The 18,169-nt window shown below is 43.0% G+C and overlaps 2 protein-coding genes across 2 annotated transcripts; one reads left to right on the top strand and one right to left on the bottom strand. All coding sequences in view use genetic code 11, as the record gives it.

Moving 5' to 3' along the window:
* Window positions 1-1,051: 1,051 nt before the first annotated feature.
* On the bottom strand, window positions 1,052-1,862 carry EGR_08004 (hypothetical protein; the record flags this gene model as incomplete). Its single annotated transcript, XM_024497253.1, has 2 exons — window positions 1,052-1,126; window positions 1,635-1,862. 2 exons carry the CDS (start codon window positions 1,860-1,862, stop codon window positions 1,052-1,054), a joined length of 303 nt encoding a protein of 100 aa, XP_024348316.1.
* Window positions 1,863-6,467: 4,605 nt separating this feature from the next.
* Window positions 6,468-10,903, top strand: EGR_08003 (Sodium/potassium-transporting ATPase subunit alpha; the record flags this gene model as incomplete). Its single annotated transcript, XM_024497252.1, has 9 exons — window positions 6,468-6,479; window positions 6,552-6,718; window positions 6,755-6,935; window positions 7,048-7,161; window positions 7,235-7,369; window positions 8,162-8,747; window positions 8,919-9,393; window positions 9,468-10,718; window positions 10,780-10,903. 9 exons carry the CDS (start codon window positions 6,468-6,470, stop codon window positions 10,901-10,903), a joined length of 3,045 nt encoding a protein of 1,014 aa, XP_024348315.1.
* Window positions 10,904-18,169: the final 7,266 nt, after the last annotated feature.

Raw genomic sequence — 18,169 nt, 5'->3', positions numbered from 1 at the left:
TATTTATGTAGCCCCCCGAGACTTCCCTGAAGATGAAAGAAGACAAGATACTAGGGCAGAATGTATGCATTTGGCACAGAGAAGGTGTTTGGGCTACTGGCACCGCCCAAAGGCCAGCTCACCCACCGAGGCGCAAGAAGGCAAATTCAAAAGTCCAGAAGTAGCGCCTCACCAATACCGAAGGACAAACCACCATCGTATTACATTTAATATGTGATAGGGCTTTAAAAAATTTTGTTGGGCCTAGGTTTTGCGTGTATTCATCCCTTCTAATTTGTTCTCGCTTCAGTGCCGCTTCGCCTTATCTACGTGGGTCCTATCCAGCTTGTAGAGAGGTAGAGAAGGTGTCGCGTGTTCACGTTATTAGCATCTTCATATGGGTGCGTAGGTAGCTCCCTAAGGAACTTTTCCAAATGGTTCACAGCCAAGGCCAGTGTCACTTCAGTTATTAATAGGTTTCCTGCAGACCATAGGACTGGGGTAATTTCTGAAGGCAGACATTATTCTCAATCCTTCTGTTAAGGGTCGCTACTGTTAAATAAATCAAAAGCTCCTCTTTTTTTAGGATTCAAAAGATTTGTGCTAAAGGTATTTGTCAGGTGACCCGGCTTCGTACATTTCCTGAAAGCTTTTGACTGGTCAAACGGACTTGGTTGTTGACATTGTGAATCCTAGTAAAATCGTTCATTGGATATCACTAGTGGTGACAAAGTAGTTAGATATTATGTGTCCTCCAACCTTAGTCTGCAGTAAGGACTTCCGCAGCAAACGAGAAACCCACAACCATGGGATTCTTTTTGGTAAATACTGACTACTCACCCACAAAAATCTTTTGCCTCATCAAGCCTCCTTCCCGCTTGCGGTTTCGAAAATACGTCGTTTCAAAGGTCTGTGTTACGCTTAATCTAGACGGCATTTTAAACAGACATCTCCACTGGGTCATTAAAAGTAGAACTGAAACACATGCTGTGTTAGGTGTTTAATGCCGCCAAATCAGTAATATTTAGTGAATACTTGAAATTAATGGGGCTTGGAGTTGCTGGTAATGAGGTTAAATGTCGTTCGGTTCGGTCTTAGGCCACGGTTTTCTCTGCTCCTCTTCCATCCCATTCGTCACCTCGGCCACCTGCGGGATGCAGATTGAAATGCTTGTTCATACACTTACCAAATGCGTAACAGACAAGAGTTTGTTTCAGCCACTTATCCAGTTGTGCGGACTCCAATCTCCGTGGGTTTTGGTCAACATCTTGAAGGCATGGTACTCCGCTCTTATCACTTATGTCAACAGTTAATGAGACTTTCTATGTATGTACTAGAGTTCTATCCAGTGACATTCATGACATTACGGTCTTAGGGAGGACTTGGACTACCCATCGGATACTACCCCCTTTAAACCACCAAGTTTGGCCATCATCTGCTGATAAGTTGTTTTACAAGGCGGAAAACCATTTTTTAAAATACTATTTTTAGTTACCTACTAGCTTTATTTCAGTAAAATTAAAATTCTTTTTTTTCTTCCTAAATTTCTTTAACACCAAGTTTACTGTCATCTACTTAACCACTTTTAACACCTTTTTCCCTATGCATTTGCTCGTGAAAAGGTAAGGGACACGAAAAACATGGAATTCCCTTACCGCGCCCTCAAGAAGTCGGCGGATGGTCTGGGGTGACGCGTTGATGGAGATGAGGTGTGCGAGAACGGTATCAGTGACGACAACGGAGTTGAGAGGTGTTGGTGGTACCATGGCCTCCACCATCTGTGGACTCGAGGGCTCCGAAAACCCACTCAATCCACCGGCGCCCACCTCATCTTCCCCGTAGCTCCCCGACACGCTCGGTTTGAGGTGACGTCGGGTGGTCATCGCCTCCGTGCTACCCCTCTTGCGCACGTCTTGACGGCAAGATAAGATGATTGCTCTAATACATTTTCCACCAGGTTTTTATTGATCACTATCTTAATGTCATAGCGCTTTGTCCGTGACATTTTCGTTGACAGCCTACCTGCACTCTTTACCAGTTGATAATAAAGTTCGACCCAGAACTACATAACCTTTAAATGTCTTCGTTGATGACAGTGACGTTACAAAACATTCCAAATTAATTTGCTCTACTACATTTTTAGGGATGATAAAGAACGAGGGACACAAATATTTGCGCACTGATCCCAATTTGGAACTCTCTAGCACTCCAAGAGTTCCACATTATTGTGGTTCAAACTACTATAGGCGCCTTCACTAACTAAAATTAGTGGAGATATATACAAAAACAGTCCAATATTCCCATCTTTAGCGTTCCAGAAGTTTTTGCATGGAAGTTGGCGATAAGGGCACTCTAGATCATGTCTCAATCTGGACTCTCATTGATTTCCCCCACTGACCAATCTGATATTAAAAACAGCAAACTTCCATTTTAAATAAATAGAAGTTTATGCTACGGTTAACAGAAATTATGTTTTACAAACTATAAACAAATCAATCAGGAACCGTGTGACCTGTTGCTTCTAGGCAACTTTCTTCTCGCTAATGCAGTCCACTAAACCACTTCGGAATTTGAGTCCTACATACCTAGAGGGGTGTGCAATCTCTGATATATAAAGTGGAGATAATTGTGAGGGGATCTAATATTACACTACCTTTAGTGCTGTAGCTCTCTGGTAATTCAAGCAAAACCATTGAAGAAGGGCGCTCAATGTGGAACACGGCGCTACAGAAAAAAAACTGTATGGAATTTCCACGCTCATTTAGCTAAATGAAAAGAATACATGTTCAAGTTTTTGCGGTGGCTTATGAAACGGTGACGCTCTACGATCCTCTTACGACCAACATCGAAGCAGACGGCAGCAGAACGTTGTCCATACTTATTTATCCGTTCATAAATGCAAAGTTTAATCATAAAATGTCACGCAATGATGGAGTCATTAAAACAATTGTCTTCTGATATTACAGATGGAAAAAAACACAAGTGTTGACACGTTCACGATGGCTTATTCTCAGTGGGCATGCGCCGATCTACAGGAAGCTAGTAGAAGCCTTCAATCCCATATACTATCCTTTTTTATCAAAGGATGAAAATAACAACATCACCAGATATCTTGAACAGATGTCTTGGAGGTGACTTGTGAATTTGTCATTGAACCTTGGGCAATGCATCTTCAGACAATATTTTCTGTATGCATATCAATCTGTGTATCGAAAACCACGATAGTGGGTTTTTTTCCTAAAAAGAAATGGTGCTAACTACCCTCCTCCCAACGAGCTAGTTGAAACATATTGTTAGCCCACTAACTTGTCCCAATCAGAGTGTTGACCTCAACTCGGCAGCTTGAATGGACAGGATCACTCCGGCACAATCGTGTAAACACACAAATTTAGTAAATATATGGCAGTGACAATAGACCGACCCAACAGACGGTTGAGGACATCAAGTCAGCAGCTAAAGTAAAAGTGCGTTTCGGAAACGACTAATTCTCCCTGAGAGACTTTAATATACATGGGACGTGATGACTCCACATTTGCAATACTTTGAACTAAAACTTCTTAAATGAATAATAGTCGCCCCTCCCAAAAACAGTTGATTAATATGTCAGTTAATGATTGCCCACTTTGATGTGCTTTGCGGTGGTCGCGTCTCTTTCCCCCCTCTCGCTGCTATCGTCACTTAAATAATACCTGTGATTGTGCCAGATCGTGTCGCAGGTGGAGCAGTTGAATTTGAAACATGCCAGATGAAGAATGGGGATAATTATGATTTTCTGAAGCCTGATCGCTATTTAAATTTGGCAGAATTTTTATATCACTTATTTGCATTTTCGGACAAAGTATGCAAGCTGAGCTTTGAATGTTAAATTTAAAACTGGGTGTATATTTCACCATAGTAACACTGAATCAAACATTGATCAAGGTCAAGGGCTATTTCATTGCTGCCGGATAAAGACACGTCCAACCAAGTAACAAGTTACCGCATTGAACATCTGCATTAATAAATGGCACTGAAGTTGGTATCACTTTGAGGCACAAATGTACATGACTGTAACTTGGACCGCATCCCTAGCCAATCCAATTCGAAATTGAATAGTAACACAACGTTACAGATCATCGTATTAAACAATTAGCGGAATTAAACAAAAGCTGTGTGGTCCCATCATTCAACAGATCTCTAACCGATATTGCTCGGTCTCTGAGCCATCGTCTTTAACAACTAACAGTCTATGCCCTACTCTATACGTAGGATATTAGGCACTTAAACCTCCTAGAAGATACCGAAATTAAATACATATTTCTAAATTATTGAATTATCACAGGGAATTGAGACTGATCTGCCCACAACTAGTGTCCTGTTTCAGCCATTTCTTGCTAATATTGATCCCCATTATTGTCGTATAAGTGTTCTGGTGAAGAAACAGTGAGCATCTAGTTAGATTTCCAAAAAAGTTTAAGAAATTGGTTCAGACTCAAGCACACCCAGCCCAAGCCTCAATGAAACGGACCGATTGTGTGACTTCGGTTTATGTTATGGCTGGCATTGGTCGCTAGTGAGAACCAATGAGCCTTCAGTTAGCCACATTCAATAATTTGGGTGAATCCGGCCGATTGTAAACGGACGTTATTTGATAACATGATTGTACTGCCAGTTCCGAAGTGGTTCCAAATCAGTTGGATAAATGTGGGATTCGATTGGCGCGTTCAAGTCGCCTTCACCCAACCCCGGCCTCTGCAAGTGATGTAACCCATCCACCCTCACCCCTCTTGTCTCGACCTCCAGGGCGGTGTCAGGGTGTTTTGTTTATTCTATCCAGTAGTCTCCAACCCTTCTGTGTGCTAAGAATATTAAACTATTCTTTCACTATGGAATCAAACAGTACACCTTCAGGGGAGACCAAAGAGCCAAATGACACTATGGGTCTTAATATATATACAGTAATTTGGTTTTTTTGACGGCGAAGTTAGAACTAATAGAACGACGAGTTGGATGTTGGACGTGAACATAAAAATAAACTAAATAATTCAATGCGTTTTTGTTAATTAATTTGGAAAAACGTAAACCTAAAATGTCATACAAATTTAGGGAAAGATTCCGCGAATCTGAAGTCAAAATAAGCTGTGTAAAGGAACTTTTCAAGCTGATCGTATTTGAACGTGAATGAATGAAGAAAATCGCTGATATGTAATTTAATAAATTAGAGATACGAATCTTGGTAGACTATAAATACCAGTCCGATAAATGTTCCACAATCCAAATAAAATTACTAAATCAAGGATGACGCACGAAATTCAGACCATCATTGGGCTGGAACATTATTTAAAAATACGATTTAGTTTCTTATATTATCAGTGAACCACTCCCTGTTTTCCGGATGTAAACTCCAACTTGCTAAACTGCTGCCGAATAACCGATTGAAAACAGAAAAGAAAACTCAGCGATTACCTTATGCTATTTCCATTGAGTTTACTCAACAGATTCAAACTATTGCGAGGTAGTGCAAGGACCAAAGGGACAGGGAGAGTTCCACCAAACTACCGGCGTACACCAAATAGTACTGTGCGCTATTAGGACCGTACATTAGAAACACAATAGGGCTTAGAGCCACTAAAATGGCTGAGATACCAGCTCACCTTACGAAGGCACTATTGTAATACTGATATTGTTTTAATGTGCCTTCCAGAAAGGAGTCAAGGTTACAATTCGAATCTGGTGACAGAGTCGGCGTCTCCCAAGCCTGAGAGCAATTGCGATTCCTCCCCTCTCTAAACTTTGTACCTGTTTTCCCGATTCACTTCTCTCTAATAAATATGCTGAAATTAAATCAACTGGGTTGTTCTAAGAGCACCAGGAACAAGGAATTGGAGACCTGCGAGTCTCGCCCTACACTATGGTGGAGACCCAAGTTGAGCCCTTTACAAAAAAATGGAATGGTAGAATCAACGTACTGCAACATTATGAGTGGAGTACAGTTACCAAAGTTTGGTCTTTCAAGGGCGCTCTTTTTCCTTGAGAGAAGATTACATCCGATCCGACAGGCGATTCGTGTTTCCTGAATGCTTCTCCCCTAAAATGTGGATTCGGGCATCCATCACACCCTGATATAAATGCTGATTTAATTTCCGAAAGCAGTCTGAAATGCGTTTCCGTTGAAAAACCCATGAGCCTTTTAAAAAAGCCAAAATGTAAAATTTTGAATTGCGTGTGCTTTATAATTCAATGCTATTTTGTAATATTTGTTATGTTATTTTGCCATCCAAAATGATTGCGGACTGTTGCATCATGTAATTCCACAACGTACCGACGAAAATTTTTGCAAATGTCCAAAAGATTTAAGAACCCCTCTTTAACAGACATTTTAATGGCCACAAATTTTACGTGAGTTGTTTTAATTTGTTTATCTGAGGTAATAGATATATGAGAGTCAATACCGGCATTTGCAAGCTCGCCTCGATTGTGTTACGTGAGTTGCTACTGTTGGTCTGGGAATGGGCAAATCAGTAAGTTTTGCTGAGCTCTGACATTTTAATACTGGTTTCCTTTTGACCTTTACTGAACTCTGTCCGTTCAAGCGCGGTGACAAGTACCGTGATGCCACGGACGGCAAGAAAGATACAAAGAAAGACCTTAATGAGCTCAAGCAAGAGCTTGCAATGGACGAACATCAGATTTCCTTGGACGAACTCTACGCTCGTCTTGGAACCAATCCTGATACAGGTCTAACCAGTGAACAAGCAAAGTAAATATGCTTACTTGCTGCATTAGCGGCTCTTAGAACACGTTTAGATCGTGATGGACCCAATGCGCTTACCCCTCCGAAGACAACTCCGGAGTGGGTTAAGTTTTGCAAGAACATGTTTGGTGGCTTTTCACTTCTTTTATGGATTGGTGCCGTCCTCTGTTTTATCGCTCATGGTATTCTTGCTGGTGTGCAGGAGAATCCTACTAATGATAACGTGCGTTAATTTCTGTTCTCTTTTCATTTTCGACTTAAACGTCCATTAAGAGATATGAAGTGTGAGCTAAGCGCAAGTTGTACTTGAACTAGTGATATCCTTTCGCCCACAGTTGTACCTTGGTATCGTCTTGGCCGCTGTCGTCGTTATTACGGGCTGTTTCTCGTACTACCAAGAGTCTAAATCGTCGAAGATCATGGAATCGTTCGCTAAGCTGGTCCCTCAAGTGAGTGCATATCGGTGCTTTTGCCTGATGTGATTAACCATGAGATGAACTTGAGTGTCGCGGTTTCTTTCAGTACGCCGTTGTAATTCGTGGAGGTCAAAGAATCGATGCACCTGCCGAAGCTCTGGTTGTCGGTGACATCATTGATGTTAAATTCGGTGACCGTGTTCCCGCTGACATTCGTGTCATAAAAGCTAGCTCTTTTAAGGTGAGCTTGTTTTTTATTTTATCTGGGCAGTACTTTGCGTTTTGACTAATGCCTTTCTTTGTGAGATTGGAGTTTTTTATTGGATGATTGGCCTCCAAATATCACGCCAAGTTTCATTTCTGTCTGATGCAGCTGAAGGCGAGTGCATAGATCTTGTTAGTTCCTTTGGTGATACGTGATCGCGAATACATGTTTGTATGTGTGTACGCATTTTATAAACAAATGGCCTCCCTAGGCGTTGAAAGCGACGCACGAATTCCCCATGCAAACAACAAAATTCATCACTTCCGGTCACCAGGAGAACGCGTGTTTGTTTATGCAAAACGCTCGGCGCCTCCCAATTACATAATCCACATTCTGCACTCACTTGCTTGGTTCGAAAATAATACATTCGTCGCCAAAACGATTGCTACCGAGTTCGGGAACATCAATGAAACGCCTCCTTGATTGACTTAGGCCTGTGATTGTTTGTCCTTTTTTTGTCATCTGTGATTACCTGTTCCATGTGTTTCTTTGTCTATGATTGGCTGGCGGCTTGATTTAGCTCATGTTTTTTTATTTAACCCTACTGTATTATCCAACTATCAGGGTAGTGTTGTGAGTTATATACAGCTAGGCTAGTATGGTTTAAGCTTACTTTACTGATGTAGGGTGGTCAACGGGAGCACTGACCCCAAATTTACGACTTCTTGAATGTGCTTGTACTGCGCACATACGTTGGTACGCGTTTTTGTGGATCTATTTTCCAGTGTAGCAAAAGTTCCCACCCTACCGTTGCTTTTTCTGGAGTAGGTGGACAACTCAGCGCTGACAGGAGAGTCGGAACCGCAGACTCGCACGGCGGAGTACACCAATGAGAACCCGTTAGAGACGAAGAATCTCGCCTTCTTCTCCACTAACGCCGTGGAGGGCACATGCCGCGGTGTGGTCGTAGCCACCGGTGATCGAACCGTCATGGGTCGCATTGCTAACCTCGCCTCGGGTCTCGAGATGGGGGCCACTCCAATTGCGCGCGAGATCGCCCACTTCATCCACATTATCACTGGTGTGGCCGTTTTCCTCGGCGTTACTTTTTTCATCATCGCCTTTATCCTTGGCTACTACTGGCTCGATGCGGTCATTTTCCTCATCGGTATCATCGTGGCCAACGTGCCCGAGGGTCTCCTCGCCACTGTCACCGTCTGTCTCACTCTTACGGCCAAGCGCATGGCGAGCAAGAACTGCCTGGTGAAGAACCTCGAGGCTGTTGAGACCCTCGGCTCCACTTCCACCATCTGTTCGGATAAGACCGGCACGCTCACCCAAAACCGCATGACTGTCGCCCATATGTGGTTCGACAACAAGATCTTCGAGGCTGACACTTCTGACGACCAGTCCAGTAAGCTCATCTTCTGCTTCCCCGTATACCACATTTAATCTCATAAATCTTCTTCTCTTTTTATGGCTTTTTTTAGCACGTAAGTTGTGCGCTCTAGTCGCGTAGTAGTAGGCTGTTCGGGGTCCTAGCCTCCGTGTGTCTTTAACTCGTATGTGCATTGTTCCTATTCAGCTGCTAATTATAGCCGGGATTCTTCCACATGGATGGCTCTCTCGCGTATCGCCATGTTGTGTAACCGTGCGGAGTTCAAACCAGGAGAGGAAAACAAACCTGTGCTCAAACGTGAGTGTAATGGTGACGCCTCAGAGTCAGCTCTGCTTAAGTGCGTCGAACTGTCGATTGGTGGAGTGACCAAGTACCGTGCGGACAACCCCAAGGTGGCAGAAATTCCCTTTAACTCAACCAATAAGTACCAGGTGAGTGTACATCAGACCAGCGATGGGGATGAGCGCTACCTCGTGGTGATGAAAGGTGCGCCCGAGCGTATCCTTGATCGTTGCTCCACCATCCTGATGGAGGGTCAAGAACTGCATATGGACGACCAGTGGCGTGAGAGTTTCAACAACGCTTACCTCGAACTTGGTGGTATTGGGGAGCGTGTTCTTGGCTTCTGCGACCTCCGTCTCCCTGCTGACAAATTCCCTCGGTATGTGATACATCACCCTTTGTTAGTCTCTTACTTTTTGTGTACTCATTCCACATCTGTTTCCCCTCTTTCAGTGGCTTTAAGTTTGACGTAGATGAGCAAAACTTCCCTATTGAAGGAATGCGCTTTGTGGGTCTTATGTCAATGATTGATCCGCCTCGTGCTGCTGTGCCTGACGCCGTCTCCAAGTGCCGCTCCGCCGGTATTAAAGTGGTTATGGTGACGGGCGACCACCCCATTACCGCTAAGGCCATTGCCAAGGGTGTGGGCATCATCTCCGACGGAAACAAGACTGTGGAAGACATTGCGGCGGAGCGAGGAGTCCCCGTAAACCAAGTGAATCCTCGTGAGGCTAGTGCCTGCGTCGTTCATGGCTCCGATCTGCGCGATATGACACCCGCTCAGATCGATGAGATCCTCGAGAACCACTCCGAGATTGTCTTCGCTCGTACTTCACCACAGCAAAAACTAATCATTGTCGAGGGCTTCCAGCGAATGGGTGCCATTGTCGCTGTCACTGGAGATGGTGTCAACGACTCACCTGCCTTGAAGAAGGCTGACATCGGTGTCGCCATGGGTATCACGGGTAGTGATGTGAGCAAACAGGCAGCTGATATGATCCTCCTTGACGATAATTTTGCCTCCATCGTCACGGGTGTGGAGGAGGGGCGTATCATCTTCGACAACTTGAAGAAATCCATCGCCTATACCCTCACCTCCAACATTCCTGAGATCACGCCTTTCCTAATCTTCATTCTGGCCGATGTACCTCTGCCCCTGGGCACCATCACCATTCTGTGCATCGATTTAGGCACAGATATGGTGCCGGCCATTTCGCTAGCCTACGAGGAGGCCGAAAGCGACATCATGAAGCGTATGCCACGCGACCCCTTCCGTGACAAGTTGGTGAACGAACGTCTCATCTCTATGGCCTATGGCCAGATTGGCATGATTCAGGCCTCGGGCGGTTTCTTCGTTTACTTCGTCATTATGGCAGAAAATGGTTTTTGGCCGAGCCGCCTACTGGGTCTGCGCAAACAGTGGGACTCCCCAGCCATCAATGATGTTGCCGATTCCTACGGCCAGGAATGGACGTACACGCAGCGCAAGCGTCTGGAGTACACCTGTCACACGGCCTTTTTTGCCTCCATCGTCATTGTCCAGTGGACGGATTTACTCATCTGCAAGACCCGGAAGAACTCCATCTTCCAACAGGGCATGTGGAACCACCACCTTACCTTTGGTCTCTTCTTCGAGACTACACTGGCCATCTTCCTCTCTTACTGTCCGGGTCTTGAGCACGGTCTGAGAATGATGCCTCTTCGGTGAGTCTTTGCGCATCCTCCCCATTTGTATCGATCCCCTAACCGCTCCCCTTGTTTTCAGATGGACATGGTGGCTGCCGGCTCTGCCCTTCAGTGTGTCAATTTTCATTTTCGATGAGGTGCGAAAGAAGCTCCTTCGAACTCTCCCTCCGGGCAATTGGGTGGAACGGGAGACGTACTACTAGTAGTTATCTGCGATGGATAATAAACAAAATCGCAACTCCCACTTCCGCTCCCTCTCTCCCTTCCTCCTTATTGCCTCCCCCCTTAGTGTCCTCACCCCTTTCCAAAGCGAACTATTACTCTTGTTACGTAGCCTTCACTAATTTGTACGCAACCGAGCCCCACCTTCCTATCAGCCTGCGTGTGCTCCGCAGCTTGCGATCCTGGCGTTTCACAAGCACAGATAGAAATGTCCCTTCCCTCTAGGGACGTTTGCATTTTTGTAAGGCGATTCTGGGGTCACATTCCGTCACACTTCCACACACACCTCAGGTGTGCTCGTGTGTGTGTGTGTGTGATTCTCTGCACTCCATTTCGACTGCTCCTGACACGATTCTCCTACTCCCCCCCCCATCCTAATTTGGCTTTAGTGTCTTCACAATAATTTTAAACCGTTGCCTTAAATGTACTTGCCCAGACATTCGTTGGTCGATTGTTTGCGGTGTCGATCGCAGTAGCAATATTGACGGCCGTGTCTGCACTTCCCCTATCTCTTACTACGCTGTCCTTCGTTCGTTTCCTGTTTTTTCTTTCCACCTCTCCTCTTCCATTTCATCCACTGCAAACGCTCAGAAAACTGGTAGAATAAATTCGGTTTTATGAACACACCTTTTCACCCTTGGCTGCTACGGCGGGGGCCTTTGGGTAGTTGTTATTCGAATACCATCACGACTGCATTATAGCTCGGAGATCTGTACTCTGGGATGGCATATTTGACTCATCGGTGGGGAATGAGTCGGGAAAAGGGTGCTATCGGTGAGAGTACCGTGGCACTGGGGGCGATTGCGGAGTCCCCTTTGTCGAATGAGACTTCACTTTAAGACTTTAAATGGCTAAAACTTTTTGGCCAATCTTTCTAACGCAGCGAACAGTGAATAACCCGGTTACAAATAGGCGTTCCTGTATCCAATAAAAACTTAACGCCATTTCCAGAGCAGCGCATGCGTCAGGAGTGGCATCAATCTAAGTAGAAACGGCTTTAAAACCCAATTCAAGTGGTAGTGGCAGCAGTTTTTATGCCTGAACTTTGATTATTTCAAAGAAGGTTAAAAAACCCCTTCTTTGTAATGTTACCTCTCAAAGCACGGTTTATCACCATTCAACTAACAACTTGAAGAGAGCTTTCCCCCACTAAACACTAGACCAGCTACACTCAGCTACAGTGTTAGTCGAGGTGAAAAAATATACAAATGCTTAAACTGTGCGTTTAAATGTCTGACGCAGTGCGAATATTCTCAAATACTTGCATCCCTTTGTCTCTTTCCCACTGATTTTCTGCCTGTTTGTTCATTTGGTAATACTGAAAACATGTTTTTCACCTCTGCGAATCACGCCTGGAGCTATCACGAATGATTAAATTGTCATGATGTCGGTCGTGACTGAATGCGCGTGTTGGGTGGCGGGATGAGGTGATGGTGTAAAAACTTGATTGTGTTCAATGTCATATACCGAAATTTTTGTAAGGAATGGACCATTTGATTAGAATGTGCAAGGCACATTTCGCTGCCTTACAATAGTTATGGTCAAGATGTTTTTTAGAATCAACAGGCCCACACGTTATTTGGAGCGCATATGATCACAATGGATTGAGTCAGAAATAGCTAAGTAGACCTTTCACCAGACCACTCCCAGCATATCTACTTTTGAAGCGATCTCCATTTGTCTTGTCTGGTTTAGGCTCACCGACGCCTTTAATTCTTCAGACTGAGTCTCAACTCCAGCCAAAATACCAAAGAAGGCAGAGGACGTAAATTTGCACGATTATTCCAGCACAAGGAGATGTGGATTCAAACCTTTTATTGGCTTGCATAGCATAAATGCTGTTTCAAAAAAACAACAGTTAGTTGGTGTCTATCAAAATAGCAAGCTATTGTGTTACCACTAGCTGTTCTCTCACAAACAGCACAGATCATGACGATGAGGCCAGCTAGCCAAATATAATCCGGGCGTTGTTCTCAAAAATTGCGTAAGCTCATTGTAGCGAATTCAATTGAAACACTGACCTACAACTCAGTCCCAAAATGGTTGTATTTTGCCTTAAGATTAGAAAGAAAAAGAAAGTGGAATTTTACAGCACAGTGCAATGTTGCGGTTGAAATTAATTTACTTATTTCCGACGCCGGGCGAGATGGCGATGGTGCAGTGATTACGGATGCTGGTGTGGCACTGGCGCCTCTCCGTAGTGGCACCCGTACAGCAGGCATTGCATTTCCGGCCCATTAGTACGTTGTACAAATTGGTGGCGCCTCGTCACCATTCCTCTCTTTCCAGGGCATGTCAATCTAATCTATTCCAATCGGCTTTTAATGGTACCGGTAGTTTCCAACAAACTCGGCTCCCTAATATTTGACTTGAAATAACCCAGGACTCGATTTTCAATCTGTGAAACTTCCTGACCTCTGTGTGGATTCAGTATTTTTACCTGTTTTTCATACAAAAATCATCAGGCCAAAATGTTGCCTACCCTTCAATAGGCTTTCTTTATGCCATGCAACGTAGAAGTCCCAGCCATCAAAATCGGCTCATTTTGGAGGGGCAGCATGCGCTGTAAAGTCGCAGCCTGATCAGCAGATATTCAATGTCTTCAACATATTTGAAATGCTTGCAACTTGTACTTATTCCTTGTACTCCTTGTGTTGTTAATGACCAAAACAGTTTCCTTAGAAATGGGCGTCCCTTTATCTGCGATTTCTAACATTTAAAACCGTCGTATTGTGGCTAATCCAGCGGAAATGTTGTTTAAAAAATGCGTAACAGAATAAATATAATTATTTGGACAAAACTACTTTGCCTTGCTTAAAATCATTTCCATACTATTTGTGAGAATAGCAAAAAGTTTCTATAAGTGGTCTCTATTTAACCTGATAGTTAGTAATGTAGCAAAAATATGCTTAATTGAAAAATAAGGTAGTACGATCATCCTAATAAATTAATCACAGAACAATCGGATGCACTTATCGTCTTACTCAATGGTATTATGAAGGTTTTTTGAGGTAATCAGAGACTCAAATTCATGTATGCGATAGGGAGGATGCTACCGTGGTGGCACGTCCTATTGCTATTGAGCGATTCACATCTCTCAGGTCAGTCCATACACCCTTAGCCAAGATGACGGGAGGCACTGTTGATGAACAAGAAACACCAACACTGAAATTTGAGGCATAACCTAGTGCGGTGATGAAACGCCTAGCTGCCAGCAATAAGACATTTGAATGTTTTTAATGTTTCAAAGACAGCCATTCAGTTGTAAGTCTGTGCGTCGATGTAGGCACACTTCCAACCTACCATAACTGTAGTCACACCTTGGAACATCCAGGAAGCAGTGGAGCACCAGGCTCGTCCAGGATGTCTGCTCGAAGTTGTGCTCGTCGCCCAATGAGAGCGGTGTGCTAAAAACAACTTCCCACTATGTCGAAAATTTATCCCACTCTAGCTACCAAGATAAAGGCCGCCCTAAACCGGTTCAACAATGTTTTTTGAGTCTCGAAAATGGACAGAATTCACGTCTTACAGTTACGGTCAGGTTAATGGTTATTGAATATTTATAAAATGGGAGAATGTCGGGACAAAGTCTACTCCCTCGCAGAGAGACCAACGTCATTTTCGCATTGAAGTTTTGTATGCCTCTAGTGCCTTTGCATTAAGCGCTTACGGTTTTTGTGGAAAAAAAGCAATGATTGCATTGTTCTCCATCTCGCGCTGTTTTGCTGAGGCGCAAAAACTTAAAGCAATGAAGTGTTAACTTGGTCGGCGGGGCGTATATTTCACTTCGCTCTATTATGCCCATGCCTCCGCACTCGCCTCTCATTGGTCCCATTTGCGCATACATGGAATCTATTTCTAGCTCACGATCAACTGTCTGTCCTAGTTGAGATGCTTAAAAAGTTAGTTTTTCCCCTTCTTCTCTTCCCGATGTCTCGTAGGCTTAGTTTAACCAGACTCTGAAGAGCATATTTGGAATTGCTTGTTCTGAAAAAAAGGAAAGTAGTGATAGTCGGAAGGTGTGTATATATCTTTAGCTTTCTTCAAACTGCCCACAAAAGACACCTTCTTTTTAAAGTTTTTCCTCCTGGAAAAATGAGAAAAGTGTATAACTGTCTTCAGGCCAAAAAACAGCTCACACTTGATATTATTATTCTAAATCAAACCAACCTGTATGGGACACATTTTACTGCAATCAGTTATGGTAAACTGATGACGAATTCACGTTACTTATATGAGACGTTTATAACAATCGTGTTAATTAAGGGGACAACGGCGACGAACACTAATTTACTTCCCATCTTAGATCGGGGTAATTTCTGCTTGGTGCACTAAAAAAGTATAACTTGACATTTCTATTCCTCTAGTGGAAATTAAGAGCAGCGGGAATGATCAGTCTCTCAGTTGACTCATAAATGCACCCTAAACGTTTTTTAATTCAGGCTAAATTTATTTCTGTAAACGTAGTCCGCTTTCTTGAGGTTTTCCAAAGGTGAAAGTTGAGAGCATGCTCAAAGCAGAACCCATTTTGAAAGAACGTAAAGCCAGAACATTTTAAAACAAAATCGAGCCAACGCAAGAAATTGGTTCATGTTTCATCCGGTAATGCTGAATTTACACCTTAATATGCATTTCGCTTCCCCGGTACATGTATTTGAATGCTGGAGGCACGCAAGCACTCACACAGGTAAAAAGAGGCGGCAAGTAATGCCAAGGGACCGAGGAAGTCATGCAGCACGAAGTCCGTGAGCAAAATGTCAAGAACATAATTGAGTGTAGCCTCATAGTTCGAACAAATTCAAGAAAAAAAGGACTCAAAAAACGACAAAATCCTTCAGTAAAACTGCAGTACATATTTTTTTTAGCGATACGCTCAGTTTTAGGGGACCTTTTTTACAATGAAACTCCATTTGGCCGTTCCTACTTGCCATGGTGTCATCCCAGATTCCAAATGTGCTACAATAGCAAACTCTGTTATCGCATTTGATTAGAGATACCTTAGTTTGCTGAGCTTCTATCGATGATTATTTGCCTACTCTAAATTTTCTACTGATAAAAAAAAATACGAACTGGCTGAATGCTTGCCCTTAGAGTTGCTTGAAAACTTGGGAGACAGGCAAAAGTAGGCTACACATAGATTTTTAGCTTTATTGAGGGAAATACAAAGGTGTGTCAGACATGGATCAGGATGGATTTAAAATAACTCCCGTTAACCATTTTCTAGCATTATGACTTTAATAATTGCCCCTATGCTCCTAGTTTTTCAACCCTTCCGTGCCACCATGATAACTCTGCTATTAGTTATATACGTAGAAAAATAATCTTTACAGCCAATTCGGATGCGAATCTGATCATGCTCAGTATGCTTTCTCATTTTATGCTGATCTAAATCTTGCAATCTAAAGTAGGTTTCATTGGAATTACACGTTGAAGCACCGAGATGAAGGTTTTGGTATCCACGCAACAATTTAAAATCAGCAGGAAATTTTATTGGCAGACCAAACTGTCATAAAACTCATTGAAGTAATAAATCTTGCTGTAAAAACAACTGTCGATTCTGGCGACTCTCTGTAATGGCTAGAAAACCACCAGCCAACTTAGTTCTTCATTTTAAACCAGAAATCCACTTCAACGGCAGCTCCTTGAGAAACGGGAGCTAGACAAGTCATCCTCTAATTGCCTTTAGGGGTGAGCCAATTAAAAGGTATCGAGAATTTTTAAACAATGATTGATAAATATGGAGATAAAAGTACTGGTAACACAAATTCATGTCAGATCCTCAACTACTTAGGCAGTGTCTACAATGAAAAAGAGCTTCAAGTAAGACTGACTTAACACGACCCCAATCACTTTAGCTTTGCATTTAACTAAAATCAGCTCTTTTTCAGTTTTCCACACGCCATATTCTCATCACTGAGAATGACTTGGATTCTACCAAACTTTTACGCACCATGCAAAGGCCATGGGCATTTGCTGGAGGACTGAGGGCGTAAGCTATCACGACGTTGACATGTGACTTGGTGGTCCTTTCGCGTTAGTGCATATGTGGGTGTCGAGGCTGCATACCAAGTTCAAATGCAAATGGCATGTTGGTAATTCAGGATTGTTTCTCCATCCCGTGCAAGAATTTTTAGCTAACTCACTGCCCATTGGGTTATCTTCTGTTCATCATCGCTACATGTACGTCAATGGATTTCGATTTTATTAAATTCACACTTACCTGTTACGCAAAAGTCAGTAGTTAGTCGTTAATATGAATAAATACTACTAATAATAGGCCAACATATTCACAGCAGAAGACATTTTGCATTTCAATACTTGTGTTTAGGTGGACAATTTTCACCCACCACTGAAAATCCATTCACGATTCACTACTCCATAATTGCATCTCATCAAATTTTGTGGGGGAAATACCTAGTTTCCCACCTTACCAGCTGATGTTTTAAATTTGTAAGTTGGCAGACATTGCGTCGCTTTCAGGTCCTTCTTAAATACAGGAACGAAATCCCACCGAATTAGAAACCGTATCCTGTTAAAATTGTGAATTTTACACATAATTCTCCGTTCAAATCTAAATCAGCAATCGTCGTAGCTCTGAAGCAAGCAGCAATTCCATAATTTTTATTTATACCTAAGCTTTTACGAAGACAATATTTCTTAAGTAGGGTGAGACTTAATTTTGTTGCACTTTTAGCTTTTGTATCATTTGGAACCATTCAGGAATATGTGAGGCTAGGGCATTGAAAGATGGTATATTTCGCTGCTGTTGCTGCTAGATCACAACGCCGCGGTTGACCGCTTAAACTTACACCCTTAAGGAAACAGTATATTGGACCAGGTAAAATCTTTCCAACGAAACCGACGCCTTCAAAAATTATGCTCTACATACAATCACTTTTTGTGTACAATTTTGTAAAGGATCTACATTTTACAGACTTCATTAATTTATCTGTTGTATACTTAAATAAACTAATTCGCGTTTCCAATGTATGTCAGCCATAAGCTAAAACAATCGTACAAAACTCAATCGTTCTTGATTAATATCAAATCACCCGAAACACTAGAAAGATCGGTAATGAACAGATTGTAATATTGTAATATGTTGGTTGTTTGACTTTCGGCTTTGGTGAAGAGAGCACTTTGGGTCTCGACCATTGTGCCGCTGCCAGACGGCCCTTTAGCCCTTCTCTATGTTATCAGTAGATATTCTACCCTAGTCTAATGTCTTCAATCGTCTGCAGGGAAGT

This window comes from Echinococcus granulosus (assembly GCF_000524195.1).
Source record: "Echinococcus granulosus chromosome Unknown EG_S00093, whole genome shotgun sequence".
Classification (NCBI taxonomy): Eukaryota; Metazoa; Platyhelminthes; class Cestoda; order Cyclophyllidea; family Taeniidae; genus Echinococcus; species Echinococcus granulosus.
This window is presented reverse-complemented; position numbering and strand designations above follow the sequence as displayed.